Source organism: Vulpes lagopus, chromosome 7, assembly GCF_018345385.1.
Source record: "Vulpes lagopus strain Blue_001 chromosome 7, ASM1834538v1, whole genome shotgun sequence".
NCBI lineage: Eukaryota > Metazoa > Chordata > Mammalia > Carnivora > Canidae > Vulpes > Vulpes lagopus.
This window is the reverse complement of record NC_054830.1, coordinates 52,248,337-52,274,811: the sequence shown is the minus strand read 5'-3', so window position 1 is coordinate 52,274,811 and position 26,475 is coordinate 52,248,337. Positions and strand designations below refer to the sequence as shown.

The following is a 26,475-nucleotide window of genomic DNA, read 5'->3' as shown; positions in this document are numbered from 1 at the left end:
CTGAGTCCTGCAATTTGGCAGACATAGGACTAAAAGATGCAGGAGAATTTATGCTTCAAGGAAGATCCATAGTTAATCTTATTTCTAATGGTGGTGGCAAGATAGAAGCATCCCATCAAAGGCTAGGAGCAATATTCCATAGCTTCTATTATCCATTATTATCCCCCTGAGTTTGGGGGGGAGTAATCTCTTGGAAAATGCTAGTTTCTTCTTTCTTCTTGGAAAATGCTAGTTCTGCTATTGATCTCCAGCTTGCATTTTTTCTGTTTCAAGGAGTTCTCCAGTTTGAGGGAATAGTCTAGGAAATGAGTCAACTCAAAGGGGCCAATTTAGATTCCGCTATACTATTCCCTCCATCTTAGGAAGCAGTTTGTTGAAGTGTAGATCTTTGAAGGAGCAGATGTCAGCATTATCTGGATTTAGGCCCCAGGTTGGTCCCAAGCTAATCTCTAGTGCCTGTTAAAGACTAGAGGGATTCTGGGACAGTGAGGGGCTGTCCACTCTCATCTAAGGCCACACTGGTGTAGAGCTGCCTTAGCTTTTCTCTTAGACAGATGGAACCTGAAGACTGATGGAAACACAGGGCTGCCCTTCTCTCTCTTCATTAGGGCAAAACATGATCTTGGAGTCCTTGTATAGGGAATTATATTAAGGAATGAGTTATTTGCTATGGATAACCCAAAAAAATGGCTGGAATAGGCTTCTGGTAGGCAAAGGGAGAAGTTTGAATGTGTATGTATGTGTTCTCTCCCTACCTGAGGATATTCTTCCTTCATTCAGGAAGTGGGCCTGATGAATTAACTACATAAGACATGAGAAAAGAGCATTTGTTTTGAAGCTAATTTTTAATTCATTGTATCTTTTTCTATGTTGTTTAGGCACAGATTGCTAGGTTGAAGTCTATTGAAGAGTAAATATTGCTATTACAGCAGTATTTATACCCCACTTTAGGATTTTAGAATTTTTATATGATTTCAGTGTCACAAAGCCCAACTTACTGCATATTTACTTTATCATGAGATTGTTATTGTTCATCTTTTTATCTTTTTTTTTTTTTAAGAGAAAAAGAGTATGACACATCATACCAAAATCAAGAGTCAAGACACATAATGGACTGAGCCACTTAGGTGCCCCATTATAGTTCATTATTTTAAAGGAAACTTTATTCTGAGAGCATAAGCTTTGAAGTCCACCTGAGCTGGGTTCCAGCCTTTACACTCACTGTATGGTTTTGAGCAAGTTATTTTCTTAGGGTCCCCATTCTCTCATTTTTAAATAAAATGGGGATAATCGTACTTTGTAGGTTTGTCATATGAATTAAATAAGATAGTGTTGTATGGGATTTTTATGTTTATGTAGTATGAGGTAAATGGTAGCCATCATTACTATTGGCCTTGAACTCTTACCTTGTTTAAACATTTCCTTTTTATTTTATGTTTAAAAAAAAAAATGCCCTTCAGTAAGAAAGCACGCTTAGATTGGAATACTGATGCCGCTTCGTTGATTGGAGAAGAACTTCAAGTAGATTTCCTGGATCATGTTCCCCTTACAACACACAACTTTGTAAGTAGCAGAGCTCTTTTTGTGGCATGTTGGATGCTTTGTCTGGTATAGTAGCACTTTCTTGGGGGTACTAGGCATATGTATTGTTGGATTGTTTAAAGCTGTCATTATGCCATTGTTTACAGTGAGACAATTTAGGTTTAATTAGGCATGAATTTTACAAATGTCAGACATTAACTACCTTCCTTCCTTCCTCTTTATTTATTTTATTTTTTACAATTCTTCACGTAAGACCTCTTGGAAACCAAGAAGGAAATTACTTTGTCTTTTGTAGTCTTTCCTTTTTTTCAACAGAATTTATACCTGTGTTCCTGTTCCAGGCTCGGAAGACCTTCCTGAAGCTTGCCTTCTGTGATATCTGTCAGAAGTTCCTGCTAAATGGATTTCGTTGTCAGACTTGTGGCTACAAATTTCATGAGCACTGTAGCACCAAAGTACCTACTATGTGTGTGGACTGGAGTAATATCAGACAACTCTTGTAAGGCACCATTCTTATTTCAAGGAATATAAGTAGTATAAACTCTTTTGAAGGTGCTTATTGTATATTTGGCTGACAAATGTGGGTTTTAGACTTACTAAATGAATTATCGTGAACTGGCAACCATCAACTTTAGAAACATGACAGTTCTGAAACTAATGAGTTTTAGTGTGGTATCACTTCTAAAACAAGCAGGTAGGACTGTTACCAAATAGAGATTGACTACTGTGATTCAATAAGCAAAGAACAAAAGGATATGAAAACCAAGACTTTTGGCTTTTTTCTCTCAAGACTTTCTCTTTTTTCTTCTCTATTAGATTGTTAGTAGACACTACTCTTTATTTTGTTGAATATGTTAAACAGACCTTTGTTATTGAGAAGGAGCAGAAACCATAGTTGGTGCTATTTTCTTCACCTCAAATTGGAGAAAACATTAGTTTTAAAGTGATACAAATGTAAAACCTCAAAAGATACTTGTTTTTAGTAAGGTTTAAATTGAAAATACATGTTCCAAATTGCTTTTTAAGGACTGTTAATGGGGGTATGAAAAGTCCGTTTTATCTCTTTTTGAGAGTACTAGAAAAATAAAGGGAGTGTTGTCATTAAATTGCAGTGGGAACGCCTTTTCTGCTTTCATGTTTGTCACATTGCTTTTGTTCCTCTGACCTACGTGGCACAAACTAGGAGTTAGCAGGCATGAGTGAGAATCTCAGCCTTACCATTAAACTGTAACCACCACTAAGCCTCAGTCCACCCATCTGGAGAAAAAGAGTATTACCTTCCTTGCAGGGTTCCCTTGAGGATTAACTGGGGTAGCTAACCCGTGAAATTTCTGAGCACAAGTGCTCATGTCATGGAAAAAAGATGTCCGTTGATGCTAATATCATTTTTCCTCTTATTTATGATGTTTGGTTCTGAATGACACTTATTTTCCATATTCAGTCTTTTCATCGTGTTTCCAAGAAAGAATATTTCCAGAAAAGTTCAATGTGATTTACGTTATCATGTGCCCTATAGTAGTATTGTTAAAACACATTATTCGATATAACTGCATATTGGCCCAGTACTTTTTAGAAATGCTCACTGGATCCTATATGTTCATTGGCAGGTCAGTGTTGTTAACATTTTGTACTCATTCAAACCCAGATATTTGGGTAGTCTAAAATGGCTGAGGAAAATGCGACTAGAAAATGTTCACTTTGAGTAACTGTTAGCAAAAGTTGCAAGGCAAGCCAGTCTGACTCTAAAATTACTGTAATTCTAATAAACCTGCCTTCCTCTGATTTCATGTAGATTGTTTCCAAATTCTACTATTGGTGATAGTGGGGTCCCAGCACTGCCTTCTTTGACAATGCGTCGGATGCGAGAGTCGGTTTCCCGGATGCCTGTTAGGTAATTTTTTTGGTTACAGATTTTCTTTGGAAAAAACTACGTTGGGGTGGGTGGGACTGAAAGTCTGAATCCAAAAGACCAGAGTGCCTTTGTATCCCCTTCTCTCCCCTTGTGAGCCCCTCATTACTTCTCTGGAACTTAATATTGGTGCTAGAGCAAAATGTCCTGTAGCCTTTACGTTCTGGAAAGTGACTCTGACTGCAGTTTTCCTCTGTTATCATAGCCTGTCCTTTAGTAGCTCATCCCATTTTAAAACCTTCAGATTTTGCCTCCTTCAGGATAGTAGCAAATTGCGCGTCAAGGGAAGGGTCCCAAAACTATCTACAGTGATCCAATAAAAATGAAACTTCTGACTGAAATGCTAATCATGGCCTTGCATTGCCAAAACCATGGTATTTAATAGACTGTGATCCCTAAGAAGAGTCTAATTAGATCTTTAATATAAATATCCTTTCTAACGTGCCTGTGAGTTTGTGAGAGACATATTTTCTCCCTTCTTTCCTTTTCCTTTTCCTTTTCCTTTTCCTTTTCCTTTTCCTTTTCCTTTTCCTTTCCTTTTCCTTTTTTCCTTTTCCTTTTTTTCTTTTCTTTTCTTTCTTTTCTTTCTTTCTTTTAAAAGCTTTTATTTATTCATGAGAGGGGGCAAAGACATGGGCAGAGGGAGAAGCAGGCTCTCTGCAGGGAGCCTGATGTGGGACTTGATTCCAGGACCCTGGAATCACGACCTGAGCCAAAGGCAGACACCACTGAGCCAGCCAGGTACCCCCATGGCTTTATTCTATTCTCCACTTTTAAAGTCAGAGCTTTGTTGAGTTCACTTGTCTTGTTCAGTGTTACACATGAATTTGGAACCCAGAATAAAATCTACATTTTTGTCAAAATATCTGTCTTTACTATATTTGAATAACATTTAATAACCTTTTAAAAAGGGATCCCTGGGTGGCGCAGCGGTTTGGCGCCTGCCTTTGGCCCAGGGCGCGATCCTGGAGACCCGGGATCGAATCCCACGTCGGGCTCCGGGTGCATGGAGCCTGCTTCTCCCTCTGCCTGTGTCTCTGCCTCTCTCTCTATCTCCCTGTGACTATCATAAATAAATAAAAATTAAAAAAAAAAAATAAAAAAAAAATAACCTTTTAAAAACTACCATGGAGGGATGCCTGGATGCCTCAGTGGTTGAGTATCTGCCTGTGGCTCAGGGCAGATCCTGGAGTACCAGGATTGAGTTCCACGTCGGGCTCCCTGCATGAAGCCTGCCTCTGCCCCCCCCCCCCCCCCCCCCCCGTCTCTCTCTCTCTCTCTCTCTCTCTCTCTGTCATTCATACATACATACATAAATAAGTAAATAAATAAGTATCTTAAAAAAATAACTACCATGGAAATTGCTAAAGGCAGCATATCTTAGAACAAGGACGGGGTATACATTTGTGTAGGACTTATTTTTCTTGATAATTTGAAAAGCAAGTCTGACCAAAAATTGTACATGCTTCTGAAGATTTCATACTAGAAGACAAGCTTCTGAAGGCTTCAACATTCAGTTACCTGAAAAGGCAATTTTTCAAGGCAGTAGAACGATTTCTCCTAGAAAAACCAGCATTTTATTCCTTAAATTTGTGTATGGTGTTACTAGAATCTGAACAAAACTCAAAATAATCTATAGAGTCAATAATGAAAATGTTTTACTCACTGCGTGTTCCCAGTGTGGTTGATGGTGGAATGGGGTTGGCTGGAAGAGACCAGTGATTATTTCACAGTTGGGCATTAGCATCCTGAAAACTGAAGTCACATTAACTGACTTTGAGAGCCTGTTAAGTAGGGAGATGGTGCATAGTGGCTAAAATGCTGACATTTTTGCAGAGATGCTCAGTAGTCTGTCTTAAATCTAAGACTCTTCCTTCAAGCCCTCTAAATCAGTCTGTAAACTGGGCAGGTGCTAACTAGCTTGGGAGATGGTGGCATGCTTGGCATATATTAACCTGTTCTTCCTAGAGATGGTCTAAAAATTTGGTGTATTCTGTAGAGGGGATTTATTAAAAAGAAGGCATCTTAAAAATGTATTGTTTTCATGTGAATTCCCAGTGGATGTATTATTTCCTTTTCAAAAATTGGCATGCAGGGGCATCTGGGTGGCTCAGTCGGTTAAGCATCTGCCTTTGGCTCAGGTTGTGATCTCAGGGGTCCTGGGATTGAGCCCCAGGTTGGGCTCCATGGGGAGTTTGCTTTTCCCTCTGCTCCTCCTCCCACTCTCTTTCTCAAATAATACATAAAATCTTTAAAAAGCAAAACAAAAAATGGCATGCAAAAGCACCTAGATATAAGAAAATTTTAAATGGTGCCTGTTGAAAGAAAGGAACATTTTGTCCAAGGTTTTAGTACAAGTAGAATTTGCCCCTGAGTGTCTTACTGAAGTAAGTAGCTGAAAGACTTTACCAATGGGGAGGCCAGAGTGTCATTCACGGAGTTTTCTTTCTCCTCATCTAGTTCCCAGCACAGATACTCCACACCCCATGCCTTCACATTCAACTCCTCCAGCCCCTCCTCTGAAGGTTCCCTCTCCCAGAGGCAGAGGTCGACATCCACACCTAATGTCCACATGGTCAGCACTACTCTGCCTGTGGATAGCAGGATGATCGAGGTAATGGGGCCCCTTGCGGGTGGTGAGGAGTATCAATTGGTTATTGAGGTGGGGTTGACTGTTTTGTCAGAGTTTTGGGTTTCAAACCTGATAAAGAATGTAGCTGTACTTTCTCAGGACCCTGGGCTTTGTGAATTTATCTTTTAACCACTACTTATGTAGACAGGCTAAATAATCCAATTGTGAGGTATATATCATTCAAGTGGAAAACTAAGACTTGCTGAAGAAATGTTAACATTTGGACTCATTCTTTCCATTTGAGATTTGAATAGGACTTGAGTGAACTAGTGAGTTAGCTATATAAAGAGTAGTTTCATTTTGATGTGGGAAGGAAAATAATAGTGATAGACAACTACAAGCTCTGTGAGAGACTCTTTATTTAAAAGGGCGGAGTCATTGGATTACTAAACCAGTTATTTAGGGAGATGTAAAAGTCTCCAAAGCTAGTGTTTTCAAACTGCTTTTTCTTTTCTTGGCTTTTTGGTGTGTTCTATTTGTTTGGTTTGCTTTCTAATTCATCTTTAATAACAACTGAATACACTTAAAATACTTCCTTTGTTCTTTATTCTTCTTTATTTCTCATTGCTTTGGACTAGAATAACAGCCTGAATGCTTCTCCCAGGGCGTGGTCCAGACGATTTTGTTTGAGGGGAAGAGTAGGTATTCTTCTTCATGCCTTTGCTTTCTCGTAAATTAACAGGATTGCTAAGACTGTCAGACAGTAGCCTATCAAAATTGAAGCAGTCACTAAGTTAAATTTTATATTTCTTGCCAAACTTGTTTTCCTGTTTCTTTTTTGACAATAGAATATATAGGAATTTTTGGGGTTTTTTTGTATGTGGGATTGCTGACAGGTGAAATGAGGCCAAGTGCATTAAAATAAAAAAAAATGACAGCTAAAGACTAATGCTAGATTTATTTAGTTGATGCTCAGAGCATCACTATTATATTTATACCTCATTTAGAAACCAGGTGTGTCCATTTGGTTGATACGCCCTGAAAAATCTTTTGCTAAAAGCATATCAGAGACTAGTGTGTTCTCTCTGCATTATGAATTGTTCCTTGAAAAACCTCAGGGACACCTGCCACTTTGGGTACAACTGTACCTAACTCAGACCTTGAATTACTTTCCATATGCTTGTCCTACAGCTCAGAAGTGGCAGGGTCTCAATAAAAATGTTGGCTTCTGAATGTGGGGCCTGAACTGGCCCATTTGGAGGGCACTTTGAATATCACAAGATTATTGTGAGGAGATCGTGTGTAAGCAAGCTATGAATTTTGTTATTTCTATTCTATCACGATTAGCCCCAATAATAAAATGATATACTAGTGACTTCTGTTATAACAATGATTTCTGTGTAAACACTCTAATACTTTGAGGGAACATTAAAAGTGAAAATTCTTGAATTTTTGTTAAAAAATAGCATTATTGTGTTAATTCTCTCTATACATCAGAGGCAGAGCAAATTTTGATTCCTTTTTTTAAATCACATGATTCAGGCTTTTTAAAGTATACATTCTTTATTTAAACCATTTGTAGTTCTCTTTAATATTTAGATTCCAAGATGTTTGAAAATTTCCTTTTGGATAAATCCAGCGGTAGAAATTAGCACAAAATAAAATATGAGGTATATAATGGATACAGGGAAGAAAATTACTGTGACATTAAAAAAAAATCTAGTGCATGGGAATATGATTCTGGTCAGTAAAAATATATTGTGCCATTCTTTGACTAAAAACAAAAAAGTAGGTTAGATGAATAATAAAGCTTTAGCTGGTGAATATTCTTTTGAAGTTCAGGTTACTTTTGGCCAGTGTTTTGCACACCTGGCAGTCATCTGTCTACTTAAAATCAGATTCTTGGGCTTCCCTCTTCTGTCCCAGAAATACATAATCCTGGTTGAGGGGAGGAGGAGACTGTATTCTTAAACACCTCTCCAAGTGATTCTGAAAGACTGGTCAGGTTTGGGTACCCCACATCGAGGCTCTATTGCTTGGGTGGGGCTGCCAGAGGTTGGGGGAGGGGTAGCTTCATTTATGATTCCTTTTATCTTGTAAAAATGTTAATGGAGTAGAAACATTCCATTAATAGTTGGGTGAAAAAGTTTTCTTGTCTTTCCTGTGGCTACACAAAAAAGAGTTGGGTTCCCAGAAAAATACCCTTTTGACAATATGGAGGAGGCCAAATGGTTTTATATAATAATTATTTATATATTCCAAGTGAGGATTTATAAAATGAGTATTTAGGTCTGTGGAAGGCCTTGTGATTTGAACTGCTCTACCCAAACAGTTTTAATAAGTTCTAAAGGTAGCCTTTGACTTTTCACCTAAGTAGAATTTAACTAATTTCAGAGCTTACCCATGTGGTAAATGAGCTCAGGGCTGAGGTCCATGGGTGATGGTTTCTGGTTCTGCCACTTACTGGCTGTGTGATCCTGGCCAAGTCTTTTTATCTGTTTATATGTGTTTTCTTATATATAAAACATAGGTTTTGGACTAAGGGATTTATGGTTCTTCCAGTGTTTCCTGATTTTAGGCTTGGATACAGTTACGTTGTCATGGTACTTATTACCCTTATCAAATCCGGCTTCTGGTCAGTGTGCCCTGAACTCCTAGATAGAAGAATAAGAGTGAACTTGCCACCTAATCCCCAGGTTTTGTTTTGTTGTGTTTTTGTTTGTGGTTGTTTTTGTTTTTGAGCCTCAGTAGAGCAAGGTCCCCTAATCATTGGAAAGATCTCAGCTGATAGTAACTTTGCTAACATTCCTGCATGAATATCACTTTGCTATATGCATTGCTGTCTTCTGAGAAAAAGAATGTAGTTTCCATTCCAGAAGAATGTGGTATATGAAAAGCTAACATCAATTCTCCTAATAATTGATGATAATCTTGGAGATAATTGGCCACTGACATTTGGTAAATTTAATCAAAGGAAAGTTAGAGTATATAATTAGACCTTTTGTATTTTAGAGTTTTTATAATTTAGTTTGTTCCTGCAAGTTCTCCCCCCACCCCCTTTCCTTCCCCCAGAGGACATCTTTTCTGGTGCAGAAATTGACCAGCTTTCCTTTTTTGTTTCAGGATGCAATTCGAAGCCACAGTGAATCAGGTACTTGTCCGAAGTTACTTAGCAAATAATAATGAGCCTTTTCTCTTTATGCTGTGTATCTTCTGTTGGCTTATCCACGTGTGGATTCTGTTTGTCTTGTCTATTAAGCCTCACCTTCAGCCTTGTCCAGCAGCCCTAACAATCTGAGCCCAACCGGCTGGTCACAGCCCAAAACCCCTGTGCCAGCACAGAGAGAGCGGGCACCAGGATCTGGGACCCAGGAGAAAAACAAAATTGTGAGTATGGCTTACAGTATCCCCTGCTTGGAGGTTTTACTAAGGATTTTACTAGGATTTACTAAGAAAAACCTGGTCAGAAATGAGAATACTTTTAATGGGGGGGGGGAGCTCTAATAAAAAAACATTTAATGAAGGATATAAATGTCAGCACCGTTTTTGGCATGCTTGCATTGGAGAATTTGTTGGCTTGCTGTAAGGCAGAGCACAACTAAAAATTTTTTTTTTTTCCAAAATATCGGAAATACAGTTAGTGTCCATCTTTAAAAGATGGAGGAATGGGTGGATTTGGGTTGCTCTTTTCTTTGACACCCTTACTAAACAGAGCTTTACCATTCCATGGAGTATGTTAATGATCTCTGCTGGTTTCAGAGGCCTCGTGGACAGAGAGATTCAAGCTATTACTGGGAAATTGAAGCCAGTGAAGTGATGCTCTCCACTCGGATTGGGTCAGGCTCCTTTGGAACAGTGTATAAGGGCAAGTGGCACGGTACGTTTGGGGCACTCCCTCTACCACAAGGCCCAGAGAGGGCGAAGAAGGGGATACAATTCACTGTGGGTGCAGCTCACTGTGGCGCTCTCCAGGGACACTTGATTGCATCTGAAGATTGAACTTAGTATCTCAGTGATATTTCATAGCATTCTTTTTAGATTCAGTGATGCTATAATTGATATGATAGGGTTTCTAGGATAATTAGAAATTGATGAACAAGAGTTGAGCCTTAGAGTCAAGTTTCAGGAACTGATTAAATACAGGCTACATGATGGACATGCTTTCAGGTTCCTTAGTTGAGCAAGATTCTGCTGCTGTGAGGCGGGCATGGATTCTAGAAACAAAGTTGGAAAGAACCTTAGAGATTTGCATGCAGAAAACTGAGGTTCCAAGAGGGGAACTAACGTGCCTATGGTCAAAAAGCTGGGCTCAGGAAGGCCAGGAGTCTCCTGAAGCAGGGTTTCTTTGCCCTGCCCTGGGTTGGTGGTGGGGAATCCCCATAAAGCAGGGAACCCATATACTTCATTCTTGAATCTATGTGGAGTGTTAATGTTCTTATTGTAATGGAAACATTTTGTCACTTGGAAGAAATGTACAATTTTAATATCCATGGCCATAGCTTGTATATTTTGGCAACACACTTAACATTTCTTCCTCAGATTTTTAATGCCTCTGGCTTTAGGATGTTAGCAAATATAGGGAATATTTTTTTTGAAAATACTACACGTTTCCCAAAAGGCATCCTTCTAAATTCACATTTTATTTTTTTTTTATTTTTTATTTTTTTAAATTCACATTTTAATGAAGCAAAAAAAAAAAAAAAAACAAACCCTAAAGTGCCTACATACTGTGTTTCTAGTTTGGATGGTGTCATGCTTATCTTTATACATACAGGGGCAGAGATTGAGAGAAGTTAAGAGCATCACATGAACAGAGCATTAAAATCAAGGTGTTGAAAACTGAGAAACACCTCCAGTCTTCTGAGTACCTTTTTTTTTTTTTAAATTGATTTTAGGTTTTTTTTTTTTTTTTTTTTAATTTTTATTTATTTATGATAGTCACACACAGAGAGAGAGAGAGAGAGGCAGAGACACAGGCAGAGGGAGAAGCAGGCTCCATGCACCGGGAGCCCGACGTGGGATTCAATCCCGGGTCTCCAGGATCGCGCCCTGGGCCAAAGGCAGGCGCCAAACCGCTGCGCCACCCAGGGATCCCTTCTGAGTACCTTAATGTTAATTAATATATATGGGTTTGCAAATTTAATTAATCATCTCATAAACTTGTTCTTTAAGGAGACTGGCATGGGACTTTTTGATTCCTTTTCCTTTGAAAATTGCATCCAGTATACTACTGGCCTTCCTCCTGGGTCAGAGAGAATTTATGCTATTGCAGAATATTTCCCAAATAGATAATTAGGGATGCCTGGGTGTTTCAGAGGTTGAGTTCTGCCTTACTTAGGCTCAGGGTGTGATCCTGGAGTCCCAGGATCGAGTCCCACATCGGGCTCCCTGCATGGAGCCTGCTTCTCCCATATGTCTCTGTCCTCTGCCCCCCGCCTTGTGTCTCTCATGAATAAATAAATAAATAATCTTTATATATTTTACTACTGAAGTATAGTTGACCTACAATGTTGTGTAGTTTCATGTGTACAACATAGTGATTTGACAATCCTATACATAATGCTCACCACACTAAGTATAGCTATCATCTCTCTGTTACCATATAGTGTTACCATGATCTTATTGACTATATTCCCAATGCTGTGGCTTATTTATTTTATAACTGGAGTTTGTACCTCTTAATATCCATCCTGTTAGGCTGTTCTTCTACTCCCCTCTGGCACTGCCAGTTCTCTGTATTATGCCTTTTTGTTGTTGTTGTTCACTTCTTTTTATTTTCTTAGATGCCACATGTAAGTGAAATCATGTGGTATTTGTCTTTCTCAGATTTATTTCACTTAGCATAATACCTTCTCGGTCCATACATGTCATTTAAAATGGCAAGACCCCCCCTTTTTTTATGGCTGAATAATATTCCTCTCTGTGTGTGTGTGTGTGTGTGTGTGTGTGTGTGTGTGTGTGTGTATCTCAATCTCACATCTTCACTCATCTATGGATGAACACTTAAGTTGCTTCCATATCTTGGTTATTGTAAAAAATGTTGCTATGAATGTGTGGGTGTAGGTATCTTTTCTGAATTAGTGTTTTTGTTGTCCTTGGGTAAATACCTAGTAGTTATAATTACTGGATTTTATGATAGTTCTATTTTTAATCTTTTAAGGAACTTCTGTACTGTTTTCCACAGTGGCCACACCAATTTACATTCCTCTAAACAGGGCACAAGGGTTCCTTTTATTCCATATCTTTTCCAACTCTTGTTATTTGTCTTTAATTCTAGCCATTCTGACGAGTGTGAGGTGATATTCCATTGTAGTTTTGATCTACGTTTCCCTGATAATTAGTGATAGAGCACCTTTTCATGTATCTGTTGGCCTTTTATGTATCTTTGGAGAACTGCTTCTGTATAGCCTCTGTCCGTTTTAAAATCAGATTGTCTTTTTGGTGTTGAGTTGTGTGAGTTCTTCATATATTTTGGATATTAACCCCTTATCATATAAACCATTTGCAAATACCTTCTCCCATTCGGTAGATTTTCTTTTTGTTTTGTGGATAGTTTCTTTTGCCTTGCAAAAGCTTTTATTTTGGTATAGTCCCATGGAAGAACAGAATTTTATTGATAGAGTGCTTGTATCTGAGACAAGGCTATTAGTCATTGTAGGAGGTAGAGGAGTGAATATTGCTTTTGATGCTTTCATTAGGAGTACTTAAGCATTTTTTTAAAAGATACATTTTAGAGGGGGGGAGGGGCAGAGGAAGAGGGAAAGAGAATCTCCAGCAGACTCCCTGCTCAGTGCAGAGCCTCACATAGGGCTTGATCCCAAGACCCTGAAGTCATGACCTGAGTCAGATGCTTAACCAGCTGAGCCACCCAGGCTCCCCTGCACTTAGTAATTTTTATACTACATTTTTAAAGCATCAGCTGAAAGCCAATAGATATAATTAAGTTGTACTCTTAACTTTAAGCTGCTGCTTCTTGAGGAATTCATAATTTTTCAAAGCATTGGTTATATTTGCCACAGTACTACCTATGAACTTATGTTTTCTCTCAATTCTGTAAGCTTTTGTTGGACTGTTGTAAGGGGATGTATTTGTTATAGTGTTACTTCTATAAAGACTTGTTAGAATGTAGATCACATGTCTAATACCTTTAAGATTCTAGTTTCTTCTAAGTTAAGTGTTTCGAAAGTCAGAGGAGCAAGAAGCAATAGACTTTTGTGTCCGCCCCTCAGAAAGCAAGCCAGTGGTCTGTCTATAAATGAATAAAACAAGAGGTCCAGGGAAACCATAATTTCTGGATTGTTTGTGCTATACTACTTTGTGTGTTGGGGGTATGTGTGTGTGTGTGTGTGTTGTTGCTGCTTTTCTGGTTCCTGCATACAATATAATATTCAGTTTCTTAAAAATTACAGTTGTTATTTTTCAAAATTTTGGTTCTGCCTGGGAGCTGTGAAAGTAGAAAGAATCTCAGAGCAGTCAAGATGGGGACCTCAGATCCATGAACTAAAGCTCACTTACTTGGTGTAAGGAAACTGACCTTGGGCTCACACACAGAGCGTAAGTTTGGGATCTGATTTGCCAACCTCTGCAAATGATAAACAGCACATTACAAGGGATGCAGACAGCAGTACTGATGGTAGCCAGGACTGTGACTGATGGCATGAGGAGAAAGTAGTGAACCCCTCGGTCTTGAGCCACTTAGTGTTGAGGCCACCAGCCTGGTGGAACCCACATCTAAGTCCCCATCCCAGCCTAATGCTGAGGTTTACAACTTTTGAGTCAGTCAGAAGAGTGAGAGTGGTGTTCATTCTGTTCTCTTCTAGGAAGCAAGGATATACCTAACAGGTTTTAAATGTTTAAAATGTTTAAAACAGGAAATGGGTGTTAAAAAAAAAAGGTAAAACATTCCAAATTTACCAACTGATAATAGATCTTTCTTCTCCAGTGGTAGCTGACTGAGATATCAACTTAAAATCTTATTAAAAACATGATAATCCATAGGAATGTGTCTTTAGTCATTTGTACTACATTTGCCTCTGACTTTACAATCAAGGGAAAATAAGAAGTTCTGGTGTCATGAAAAGTAACTACTTCTGGGGCACCTAGGTGGCTCAGTGGTTGAGTGTCTGCCCTCAGCTTAGGTCATGATTCTGGGGTCCTGAGATTGAGTCCCTCATCGGGCTTCCTTGAGGGAGCCTGCTTCTCCCTCTGCCTATGTCTCTTTCTCTGATGTCTCATAAATAAATAAAAATCTTAAAAGCAACTACTTCCTGCAGTTTTTACCTATCCTCTATAACATGTTTCCTGGCCATTTACATCTGTCATTATATTACTTGCTAAAAGAAGTAAGTACCATCCCTCTTATGTTGTAAGATTGCTAGCCATAAAGGTGTGTGGATAATTCCAGAAGGAAAAGAAATGTTAATACTGGACAATTTTCTGGTCATCTTAGAAACATACCCAAAAGAAGAGATTAGCAATAAGCAGTATTACTGGATGGAGTGCTGGAGAGGTGAACTTGAATGGTGTACTTGGCCCTGAGGACTGCCAGGGCAGGTTGGAGAGCAGCCTTTGTGTGAGGCCCAGACCTGATTGTGTACGCTTGGGGGCCTTCTGTTGGGCACTGTGTCTCAGCTTCCCTGCCAGAAACTGACTCCTGACCTGTGCTGCGAGCAACTGGGGCCGGCCCTAGTATTGCGTGTCGGCAGCAGTCCCCGTTGCCTACTCCAGAGCTCCAAAATAGCTTGTCAGTTCATAATATGCCTTGCTGACTGTTGCACCTTAGGATTCATTCGTTTCTTTATCTGGTGTTTCCTGAACATTCTTCTAATACCAAGCATTCTTATAGGGGCTACAAGTGAATCAGTGAACAAAACAGATAAAAATTCTTTCTCTTAATGGAGTTTCTATTCTGGTGGGAACAGTAACCAAGCAAAGTAAAGTAAAAACTGTGTTATAAGTGCTAAAGAGGAAAAAAAAAATGGAGGAAAGCAGGTAGGGAGTGGCAGGCTCTGTGCACCGTTTTTGGTAGAAGTTAGTAGGGAGGGACTCTGCTGAGGAAGTAGCACTTGCATGATGCTCAGGTGTGGGCACATACCCAGGGAAGCAGCAACAGGAGCTATGAATTGGGCTACTCACCTGACCTGTTTGAGGACCTCAAGGAGGCTAATAGTGAGGTCCAGGAATGGAGAGTTGTAGGGTTCCTTAAAGACTTTGGATATCAGTGGGTCTCAGACTGTGCAAGACCTTCAAGAGTCTTGGTGAGCCTTGGCCTGAAATTCAGAATACTGGGGAGCTTGTTACCAAAGAACTCGCTCTTCTTTGAGGCAGTCCTACCAGTACAAAACTGTTTTTTACAGGAATTGAAATCCATTTTTCCTAGCAGATTGAATCCCTATTAATGCAGTGCTTGGACTATTTGCATGAAAGTGAAGGAATGCTATAGTTTACAGTCTCTGGGTTTCAGTCAGAAATTGCATATAATCTGTTCTTTTAACTGTTCACTGTGAGCTGTCAGGCAGGATGGGGCCTTGTAGGTGCCATAGGGGCCCTGTCTTTGGTTTGACCCTGTTCAGTCTTCTCACCAGTGACCTGCATGAAGGCATAGGTGTAGCAGAGACTTCTGCAGAGCCATAGTGCAGATTTGAGTAACAGGGTTTAGAAAGATGAGAGGATTTGAACTGGCTTTGGTGATGGAATAGACTGTATGAACTCTGAACAGGGATAAGAAGTCCTGCTCACTGTGCCAAAAAGTAGAGGCTGGAGGTGGAGGATGTTCATCTGACTGCAAGGTCAGAGTGAGTCACTATAAGTGGGCTTTGGCTGCTGGTGAACCTTCTGAGCTCTGAGGTTACATTATGATCAGGTCTAAAATGGGTGAAACAGAAGGCAAGTTCAGTGACAACTGGAGAGCGCCCCTGGGAGAGCTGTAAAAAAGAGGGAGACCTTGCAAAACTAGGCTTGTGAACTAGGAAGGTCCCAAGGAACAACCCCCTCCTGAGGGCCTATCCAGCATCTCTCCAAGCCTTCCTCTACCCACCCTGGCCTATCCCTTTAAAGCCCTGACTAGTGCCTGGGGCACCACTATTGTCATCTCCTGGCCCCGCCACTCAGTTGACTGCCATGGCAGATCAGCCCACCTTCCTGGGGTTTCTTTTTTTCTTTTTTTTTTCTTTTTTAAAGATTTTATTTATTCATGAGAGAAACAGAGAGAGAGAGAGAGAGAGAGAGGTAGAGACACAGAGGGGAGAAGCAGGCTCCATGCAGGGATCCTGACATGAGACTCGATCCCAGGTCTCCAGGATCACACCCTGGGCTGAAGGCAGCGCTAAACCGCTGGACCACCGGGACTGCCTCTTCCTGGGGTTTCTTGCCTACTACCCCCCTCACTGTTGCCTGTATGTTGTCTGCAGATGCAGGGCTCTTGGGGCAAGACTTTTCCCTGGCCTTTGTCCTAGTCTGCAGGGGCCCGGGTCGCAAACTAGAGTTCCCCCAATCTAGCTCATGTTTCTTTCATCCCCTTTACCTTACCTTTGTTCCTGGTGTATCTAGTTTGGAACAGTTTGTCCCATTTAGTTAAGTCCTTCCCTTGGCTTATATCCCATTTGTTTCAGAAAACCTTTGTACGTCCTCCCTCAGACACATCTACTGTCCTCTGTCCCTTGCCCCCAGCATTCTACCTTGGCTCAGACTGCTCCAGAATGAGCAATTCTGCAGAAGACTCTTACCCTCCTCTTCAGTCATCAGGAACCTTGGGCGGGGGTGGGGGTTGGGGGAGTGGCATATGGTTTACCAGCTCCATCTTCCTGGATAGAAGGCAGCTCTGACCGTAGCATGTATCTCTTCCATCCAAAGTCAGCAGCACCTTCAGAGGCAGCCCTGGGCCCTCAGTAAATCCATGTGCTAGTGAATTGCATGAACTCCTGCTATTAAGTGGGGACTTTAGCTTGCGATGATAAAACCAGAGATCCCAGGGTAGCAGTTTGGGACCTGTCATAAGAACCATCTCTTTACCAGTTGGCACTCAAGGGAAGTGAGGAGTGATCCCACGGAGGCTACAGAGGCGGGCACTGCCAGTGGGACGTGTTTGATGAGTGGAAGAATTCCGTTACCTCCAAGTTGTCATCAGCTAGCTCCTACTTTGTTTGATCCTCAGAAGTCTGTGTTTTAGTAAAATTCATTTCCCTAGAAAATTTGAGGTCCTTATAGAGCTTCATGTAATTTATTATAATTACTATTATAAATTTAGCATAGAAACACTTCGGAAAGTGGCTTCTAAATCAGCACCGTAGAGTAGAATCCATCTCAGGATGTTTCTAAGGCTATGTAATAGGCTAACAGTGTCCAATCTGTTGTCAGTATGGAAGTTAGAAGGGCAGTCGTTGGAGTTAGACTGGGGTTCTGATCCAGGCTCTAGCACTTCTGGTTTTTGGCTGCATGACCTTGGACGTGACTGAGCTTCTGTGTTGCCTGTGAAATTAGGGTAACAGTATTTACATCATAGGGCAGCTATGAGGACTGAAGGTGATAATGCCTGTGAGGGCACCCACTGTGCCAGGGCACAGTAGGCAAGCAGTGTGAATCACGAGGATTACTTCTTTGTAGTATTAAAGGCAAAGAAGCTTAATTTCAATATTATCTTTGAATTTGCACAAGGCATGGCCTCAGGTCTCATTAAAATGTGGTTGCTGAGTTTGGCATCAACTACTTGCTAAATGGCCTGTCTCCTGGCCCCGAAGACCAAGTGTGTGCTGGCCCACTCCACACCTGCCTGCCAGCGCCACACTGTCACAGTCCTGCGTTTGACCCGTCACACGTGACTTCACGGCTGGGGAGGCCAGGCTTGATAGGAGGAGTTGAAACCAAACCTGTTCAAGGCTTGTGTGGTGGTATTTAAAGGATAGTGGTAGTGGCTTTTTTCAGCCACTTGTGTAATTTAGAAATTTGCGTGTTTGTTCCATTTGTGTGGTACATGTTATCTGAATAAGTGATTCACTCTGTCTTTTTCAAAACTAGGGTATAGGAAAAATAACAAAGTAAGGTCATTCAACTGATTGCACTGACTACAAACTAATTTGCAGGAGATGTCGCGGTAAAAATCCTAAAGGTTGTCGACCCCACACCAGAGCAGTTCCAGGCCTTCAGGAACGAGGTGGCTGTCCTTCGGTAAGTAGGAAGCTGGCCTTTCTAGCCTCCCTGGAGTGGCAGGGGATGGGTGTGTGTGCTGGTTTGTGAGCCAGAGGAAGTGGGCTGCACAACCTGTGGACTGGTCTCTGTGGGCCTGTGGCTGGGACTAGTGCTTAGCAAATGTTTGCTGCAGAGTCCTATGGTTGAAACTCCTTCCTCAGGAGGGAAAGGGAGTGGGAGGTTTCCTTCCAGCTTACATGGTTGTCCCACCTCTAGAAGAGCCGCCTTTGAGGAGCACCTACTCTTCCTACTCCTGCAGGTATCTGGGCTCACTATACTCAACAGCCCAGGGTCTTCTTGGGGTTTTGGTTTGAGATAGGGAGAAACAGGTTCTATTTTCACATTTATTCCTAAGAGTTCTTTTTATGGCCAGTTTCCCTTACTCTGGACTTCAAAACCTTCAGCTTTTAAGTCCTTGAGTTGTTATTTAGACTTGTAGGAATAAGGTGAATAATGATGGATTTCACAGATGAAGGGACCTGTGGCTCCCATGGGAGGAATTGTAGTGTTCATTGGAGAGAATGTCTTCTCTAAAGGCCAGCACTGCGGTGAATAATGGTAGGGCCTTTTGTCTTAACACCAACTCGATTATCAGCAGTCTTGCGCATTTGCTTTGCCATCCACCCAGATCATAAGAATGGTGGCGTGTCAAGGACACAACGGGATCCTGCATCAGTGGGAAAGCAGAGTAGATCTGTCTTCTGCAGCAACTGAAGATTCACAGTCCCTTTTCTCCTCCCTCCTCCAGCAAAACACGGCACGTGAACATCCTGCTCTTCATGGGGTACATGACGAAGGACAACCTGGCAATTGTGACCCAGTGGTGCGAAGGCAGCAGCCTCTATAAACACTTGCATGTCCAGGAGACTAAGTTCCAGATGTTCCAGTTGATTGACATCGCCCGCCAGACTGCTCAGGGAATGGAGTGAGTAGATAGATGGCTTGTGGACTAGAGAGTCTGGGGTTCAGGTATCAACCTGCCCTACATCGGGACCTGGGCTAAGTGGTTTCTGTGCTATTGTTTCACAGCTGGAAAGTAAGCCTCTGGGGTGGGCCAAAGGAGTGAGAACTCCAGGTTCCTCACCCAAGCTGAGGCCACCTGCCTTGGGGCTCAGATTCAGGTTCAAGCCACTGCCCTCAGAATTTACCCAGACACCAAGAGCATAGTGTGGGCTCACTTGGACAGCCGTGGCACTGCCCTCTGCAGGTGTGTGTGCTCTGAGGCATGGCCCCCAGCAGGTGTGCTTGTTCCACGGGAGGGTCTGAGCAGATGTTTTTGGAGAATTCATTTTCCTTTTGGAGAATGCTTAAAAGTCATCCCTAGTAGCTGTAGGTAACACTTAGCTCTTTTGAGTCTTGCTTGAACACATTTCTCAAAATGGGGTGATGTGGTGGTGGTGTGTGTATGTGTGTGTCAAGGTCCCTTTTACGTGGAAAAGCGAGTGGCAACTCCTCATAGCCCCAGATGTCTGGAGGCATAAGCTAAAGCTACGCTTGCCAGTACTATGTAAAATCTCACATTCTACTTAAAAATTCATATGGGATTTATGTACTACACATTTTAAGAAATAACTAGTCAGAATTACTTTTTCAAAAATATGTGGATATAACCCACATATTGTAAAATTCACCCCTCAAATGTGTACAAGTCAGTGGTTTTTAGTACATCACAGAGTTGTACAGATGTTCCCACTATTTAATTTTAGAAGATTAGTCAAGATGAGGTTGGGGCATATGGGTGGCTCAGTCGGTTGAGCATCTGACTCTTGGTTTTAGCTCAGGTCATGACCTCAGGGTCACGGGATTGAGCCCTGCATCAGGCTCTGTGCTCAGCATGGAGTGTTTATCCCCGTTTCCCTCCCTCCATCCCCAGTTGCTCACTCTCTTAAATAAATAGATGGAAAGAACCATGAGGTCTTTTGTGTCTGGCTTGATTTAGCATAACGGTGTTGAGCAGCTCATCCGTGCTGTATGTAGCACGGGTCAGTACCTCACTCTTTTCTCTAGCCAAGCAATACTGTTATATGGGTAGGCCACCCTTCATCTATGCATTCATTAGCTGATGGACATTTGGGTTGTCAATTACTTTGAGTAGAAGTGATGTTTAAATCACTGTGGCCTCACCTCCAGATAAGGTGCGATGTGGCCTAGCCTGCTTCAGCACCCACCTGGTCCCCACCTTTAGTTCCTCGCCAGGTGACAGGCTTTCAGGTGGCTTCCTTCCTAGCTGTAATTTGAAGCACTTTCTACCCATGTCCCTCAGACTGTTTTTAATAGATTTCTTTTCCTTCACAGCTATTTGCATGCAAAGAACATCATCCACAGAGACATGAAATCCAACAGTATCCTTTGATGGTTGTTTCATTGTACTGCTCAGTTCTAAATATAGAAAAACAGAAGGGAGACTTTAAAGTTTATCCCAGCAAAAAAGTGACTTTCGAAAGATTTCCACAAGAGTAGAGTTGAGATACATGTTTGGGTCATGCTGGAAAGTTTTATTATACTACTTGAAAGTTTTATTATACTACTCGTTACTAAATTTATCTTAGAGGGATGGGGCTTTTGTCTTCCATTTTTATTTCTAGCACATAGATACTGTGTATCTGGTCAGAAGGTAGCTGATGTTGCGATTGTCAAAGCAACTACTAAAAACTGTCTTTCTTGAATGTACAGAAATGGTTTCTTTGGTCACTATCAGAACCAGCCCGTCACCTTTCTGAGACTTACTGTGTTCCTATAGAAGGGGAATGAACACTGGAGTTTTCATGCTGTAGGGCAGGAAGCATAACCTGGGAACATCTGCCTCCCCCCTGCAGCCTTTCTCTTGTAGAGGAGTGTGAGTGGCATTATAGCCTCACTCTGCTCCTTGGCCAGTGAGAGGGCAGCAGCCTCTGAGTTGGATTGTACGATGTGGCTATTTGGGCAACGTGTCTTGAGGCACGGGGTACCTTTTAGTGATAAATTTTTGGGAGTGACACGTAAGCCATCATGAGAGCAGACCCCGCAGATTTTGAAGGAGGTATTGGGCATTGGCAGATCCCAAGTCGGCCTTAAACTGGCTGACTTCTTTATCCAGAAATGAGGTGAGTTTGGTCCTGGTTGGAAGTCCCCAAGTGGTACCTATTAGGACAGCATGCAGTGCTCAGTGAGGGACTTGCTGTTTTGTTCTTCACGTTTCAGTCATTTGAGGGCACAAAGCAGGCAGAAACAAATATAAGCAAGCCATCACAGGCCAGGCCTGGCTCCAGGGTGCAGCAGATGGCAGCCCGTGCTCTTAGAAATCTTGGGGTTTGGGGATCCCTGGGTGGCTCAGCGATTTGGCGCCTGCCTTCGGCCCAGGGCGTGATCCTGGAGTCCCGGGATTGAGTCCCACGTCGGGCTCCCTGCATGGAGCCTGCTTCTCCCTCTGCCTGTGTCTCTGCTTCTCTCTCTCTATATCTCTCATGAATAAACAAATCTTTAAAAAAAAAAAGAAAGAAATCTTGGGGTTTAAGGCACCTAGGTCCTATGGGAAGGTCAGGCCAGCAATCTAGCACCTAGATATGGAAACGGGGAGAAGCAGCGCAGGGAAACTGCCTTATTTTTGCCTGGAGCCAAATAATCTGGTGCCCTGAAACAATTGCTGCGTGCTTCCTAGAAGGACCATTTCAGAGGCATTTTCTAAAACTAGAAATTCAAGCAAATCGGTGCAGAAAAGGCTGGGGACTGATGGGGGACAGAGAGATGCTGTGCTCTTTAACACCTTTGGGAAGTGTTTCAAAATTAACTTGACCATTCTTTTGAAACCAGAGTCCTTAACAAGCATTGAGATATATTTCTCCATGAAGGCCTAACGGTGAAAATCGGAGATTTTGGTTTGGCAACAGTAAAGTCACGCTGGAGCGGTTCTCAGCAGGTTGAACAACCCACTGGCTCTATCCTGTGGATGGTAAGGAGGCGACGCTCATACTAGCAGGGTGCAGGGCAAAAGGGGTGCCCTGGATGGAGGTCTATGTGCAAACTTACCGAATTCCTTGACATTTCCCCAAAGTCCAGATACCTCAGGGAGGCCTTCCGTGACATCAGACAGCCTGAGGCAAATTTGGGTTTCCCAGAAGCCTGTGATCAGAACCATGCAGAGGCATAGGTGCTGAGTCCCCGTGACTAGGCTTCCTGAGCTTGTGTTAATCTGACCTGAGGGGGGAAGGACTCTCCTACCCAGGGGGAGGGACAGCTTGGTGCCTAGATGTCTGTGGGGCTCAGATGGTGAGGACTGAATGCGTTTTGTTGCGTAGGCCCCCGAGGTGATCCGAATGCAGGATAATAATCCATTCAGCTTCCAGTCCGACGTCTACTCCTACGGCATTGTGCTCTATGAGCTCATGACGGGGGAGCTCCCTTACTCCCACATCAATAACCGTGATCAGGTATGGGCCCTGGTGCTGGCCGGTGGGACCGGGCTGTGGGAGCCCCTGGGCCTCCTGCCGGCTTGAGCAGCAGGAGGGTTAGAAGTTGCTGCTGTCACTCTTGTCCTCCTCCCCGCCCTGTTTCCTTCCTCCCAGATCATCTTCATGGTGGGCCGAGGGTACGCCTCCCCAGACCTCAGTAAGCTATATAAGAACTGCCCCAAAGCAATGAAGAGGCTGGTAGCCGACTGTGTGAAAAAGGTGAAGGAAGAGAGGCCTCTTTTTCCCCAGGTAAGACTTGGCTCAGGCGCCCAGCGACAGATTCAAATAGGACTTCCTAATGAGAGGAACCATAGGGGTGGGCCTGCCAGCTGGGCCAGGCGGTGCAGGTGGGGTGGGCAGGGCCTTTGTTTGGGCTCCTCCCTCTATGACACCAAGGCCACCTCCTGACACTGCATTTCAGATCCTGTCTTCCATCGAACTGCTCCAGCACTCTCTGCCGAAGATCAACAGGAGCGCTTCTGAGCCGTCCCTGCATCGGGCGGCCCACACTGAGGACATCAACGCCTGCACGCTGACCACGTCCCCCAGACTGCCTGTCTTCTAAGCTGACTTTGCACCTGCACTCAGGCCACCAGGGGAGGAAGGGCAGTCAGCAGGCACCACCTTTCTGCTCCCTTTCCATGGAGGCAGAGAGCTCATTTTCAGAGAAGCTGCTGCTAAGGACCTTCTAGACTACTCACAGGGCCTTAACTTCATGTTGCCTTCTTTTCTACCCTTCCTGGCCCTGGGAAAAGGAAGCCATTCGAAACGCCGGTTTGTCCTGCTCCCTTTTCCTGCATCCCCCGTTCTCTTGAGCCGATGCACCCATAGCTGCCAGATGGCAGTATGTGATCTGGGGCCCCAGCTGTTGGCTGAGTATTTTTAGGGCAAGGAAAAGCACTCAGAGGGGAAACGAAGGTAGCAGACAGACCGGCCCTGATATGGACACGTGGACCGTGGGTATCAGCCCTCAGAGGAAGGCTTATCATGGGAAGGACGGTTCTTCAGAGATAGCGGTGTGGCATCAAACAGGTAGTTTTGCACATAACACACCAAACGGCCCAGTACAGGACTGTCGAGAGACCACGGCCGCCTGAAGGAGCCTGTGTTGGTACTAATGGACCTTGAATTTGGGGACACTCCTTGGAGGTCTCCAGCGCAGTGGGACGGTTTTCCAGAAGAGGCGAGTGGCCCGCCCCTCCCAGTCTCCCCCCTCAGGGAGCAGTCCTCCATCGTGCTGAATCTGTCTTCCAGGAGCTGCCCCTGTGGGGCGGGGTTGCTGGGCCAGCCTTTCTCTTCAGCCACATCTTGTGTATGCAAGGAAGCCAGGAATACAGGTTTTCTTGATGATTTGGGTTTTAATTTTGTTTTTATTGCGCCGGACAAAATACAGTTATCTGATGGTTCTTCAATTATGTTATTTTAATAAAATAAATTAAATGTAGGTTTAATGGCTGTTTTTTCCTTTTACTGAGCTCATAGCTTGAGCTCTCCCATTTGCTCATCCCTCCTGGAGCAAGAACTCAAGCAGCAGGAAATGGGCCCAGAGCCTCTGCTGGGAAGGAATCTAAGCCTTTGTGCTGTCACCCTCACTAAAGACTTAACTATAAAAATTACGCAAGCACTCTAAACTCAGGTAAGAATAGACCCTTTTCTACCCACACTTTAATGCAGTTTATAAAATATTTGGTATCTATAACTGTTTATAAAAATAGATTAATTCAGGCTTGGGGTGGGTTTGTTTTGATTCACAAAGTTATGTTCCTTCAGTTAAAGTCACAAGACAGATGACTTGTTTTCAGGAGCACTGCCACCAGGTCATAAGAAACTTTGTTGGGTGCTGTTAACTTTTTACAGAATTTCAAATCAAAGCCAAGCTTTACAGGTCGAATACATGGCTTTGAGTAGGGGCCACACATTAAGAGCATGTGTGTGCCGAACCCAGTAAAATGACCCTTGGGGCCTGAGCCCCAGGAAAGCCCACAGGTGACAGGGATGTTTCTTTCTGTGGAGCATGTGGCCCCCGACACCAACCAGAAATGAGGGGCTAGGCCTCTGCTTCGCTGCCCTACACTTGCTGCTACTCCAAGCACCCCCACCCTTGCAGGGAAGGTTTTTACTAGTTTATTGAACACACAGACAACAAGACTCCTGCTCTGATTTGGGACGCAAGAACACACTACAGGTTTTATGCTAAGGTGTGCAGTGCCCACATTAAGTTGATTTATACAGAGCTTTTCGAGAAACAGTTTTTGACTACACACTATTTAGGTACAGGAGGGAAATCCACTATAGAGGAATCGTCTTACAGGGGTGAAGAATCCTTTGTTGTCAAGAAAAATCTGCTTTAAGGGCAGTTACAAGGTGACTGTTTCTAGGGAGCTAAAGCTCACGAAGGACAGGAGCCAGGCTGCTTTTAAAAGCAATCAATCAAAACTGGCTGGTTAGCTGGTCCCCTCGAGGAGCTTGGGGTGCACTAAAGAGATCAACTATAAAAGTAGCAATTCCATATATGTGTTGGGTTATTTTATATCCTCACTCCTCCCACGGCTGTAGTAATGGAGAGGGGATGAGACCGAGTAAGTACAACTCCCTCCAACCCAAGCATCGCGCCACCTCAGGTTGCAGTAAAGGAAGCTCTGCACGCTCTAGCTTGGGGAATGCTCGGCCGGCAGAGCCAAGGTGCAGGAGAACCCGTCTACTCCTTAGGGTTCTGACGACTCCACTCCAGAGAGGTGCATGAAGAGGTCCCCGAGCTCTGTCATGTCGACATCTTCAGTGCTGGGCACATGCTGGCTTTCTCGATTCTCGATGAAATCCCAGAGCCGCACTGAATTAAAGAACTGCGGAAACAGCCAGCAAACATGCCTGATGTTACTAATGGCGACATGAAGGCCGGACAGTTTATTTTTCATTGGCTTGCCCCATTCCTGCTGCCCAGGCAATCAGAAGGGGCTAGGGGCAGCACCTGGACATGCCACCAGGTAAGTGTCCTTGACCGAGATGTCAGAGTCCTTACCCTCACGGTGCCCTCAGAACTGAGCTGCTTCCGGGGCTTCTCAGGCTCTGCCAGCCGCCCGTCAGGGTAAGCGTGGCGGTAAAGGCATTTGCTTCCAAATGGGCAGGTCCCCTTGCCTTGCTCAAAGTATTTACAAGCTTTTTTTCTGAAAAACAGAAAGGAAACGTCAAAAGGATATTGGGAGAACCTGGGGCCCCGGAGAACCAAGGCCGCCTTCCATCCCTGCCTGCGATGCTGGAGCTAGATGAGCCTTAAAATAAGGTGGGGCGGGGGGGGAAGGAGTTGAGGCTCAGTGAAGTTGGGACGCTGATTCCCAATCTGCCACTGTGATAGGCAGCCGCACACAGAACATAACCTGCACAGGGACCCCAGTATTTTGAGCTCCCAGTGCTCCTCCACAAAGGCCTTCAGGGGAGTACAGGCCTGACGGCTCCTCTGGGCCAGCTGTCTGGGCTCTATGCTCCTAAAGCCTCAGCTAGAAGTCGCAGCAGGAGCCCCACCCAGGGACATTTCCCTTCCTCTTGGCCAGCAGTGATGTCAGGGGTGAGGGAGACTTGATTTAGGCACAGAAAAGCCAGGACTATTAGCTGCCCAAAGTTACATGTCTCATTCCAATTTTCTTTGGTCTTCACCTTCTAGATCTAGAGCAGGGCTTCTTAACTCCATATGTTGACTATGGGCCCCTTTCTTGGAACAGTGTTTTTAAATGGATAAAATAAAACACACGGTAAAAAAATTAACTTTCTGCTGTGTTTTATAGACCGATCTTCACATTCCACTCACATTCCACTCACATTCCACTCATGAGCAGGGGCTCATGTTA

General features: G+C 43.2%; 2 protein-coding genes across 7 annotated transcripts in view; one reads left to right on the top strand and one right to left on the bottom strand.

The window, feature by feature from the left end:
- The window catches only part of RAF1 (Raf-1 proto-oncogene, serine/threonine kinase), a 79,601-nt gene extending 55,524 nt beyond the window's left edge, over positions 1-24,077 (top strand). For 3 of the 5 annotated variants that reach the window (XM_041760533.1, XM_041760532.1, XM_041760535.1), the window contains 15 exons: positions 1,461-1,563; positions 1,884-2,041; positions 3,335-3,433; positions 5,912-6,065; positions 6,662-6,721; positions 9,147-9,174; positions 9,283-9,410; positions 9,783-9,900; positions 18,101-18,185; positions 18,955-19,131; positions 20,502-20,548; positions 22,016-22,134; positions 22,481-22,612; positions 22,748-22,882; positions 23,055-24,077. In XM_041760533.1, the coding sequence (XP_041616467.1) occupies positions 1,461-1,563; positions 1,884-2,041; positions 3,335-3,433; positions 5,912-6,065; positions 6,662-6,721; positions 9,147-9,174; positions 9,283-9,410; positions 9,783-9,900; positions 18,101-18,185; positions 18,955-19,131; positions 20,502-20,548; positions 22,016-22,134; positions 22,481-22,612; positions 22,748-22,882; positions 23,055-23,198 (1,687 nt within the window). In that variant the 3' untranslated portion in view covers positions 23,199-24,077. The remainder of the gene's footprint in view (positions 1-1,460; positions 1,564-1,883; positions 2,042-3,334; positions 3,434-5,911; positions 6,066-6,661; positions 6,722-9,146; positions 9,175-9,282; positions 9,411-9,782; positions 9,901-18,100; positions 18,186-18,954; positions 19,132-20,501; positions 20,549-22,015; positions 22,135-22,480; positions 22,613-22,747; positions 22,883-23,054) is intronic. The other 2 variants (XM_041760534.1, XM_041760536.1) reach the window with 1 other exon arrangement.
- The window catches only part of MKRN2 (makorin ring finger protein 2), a 30,243-nt gene continuing 27,751 nt past the window's right edge, over positions 23,984-26,475 (bottom strand). For both annotated transcript variants that reach the window (XM_041760537.1, XM_041760538.1), the window contains 2 exons: positions 25,653-25,797; positions 23,984-25,476 (listed from right to left, as the gene is read on the bottom strand). In XM_041760537.1, the coding sequence (XP_041616471.1) occupies positions 25,339-25,476; positions 25,653-25,797 (283 nt within the window). In that variant the 3' untranslated portion in view covers positions 23,984-25,338. The remainder of the gene's footprint in view (positions 25,477-25,652; positions 25,798-26,475) is intronic.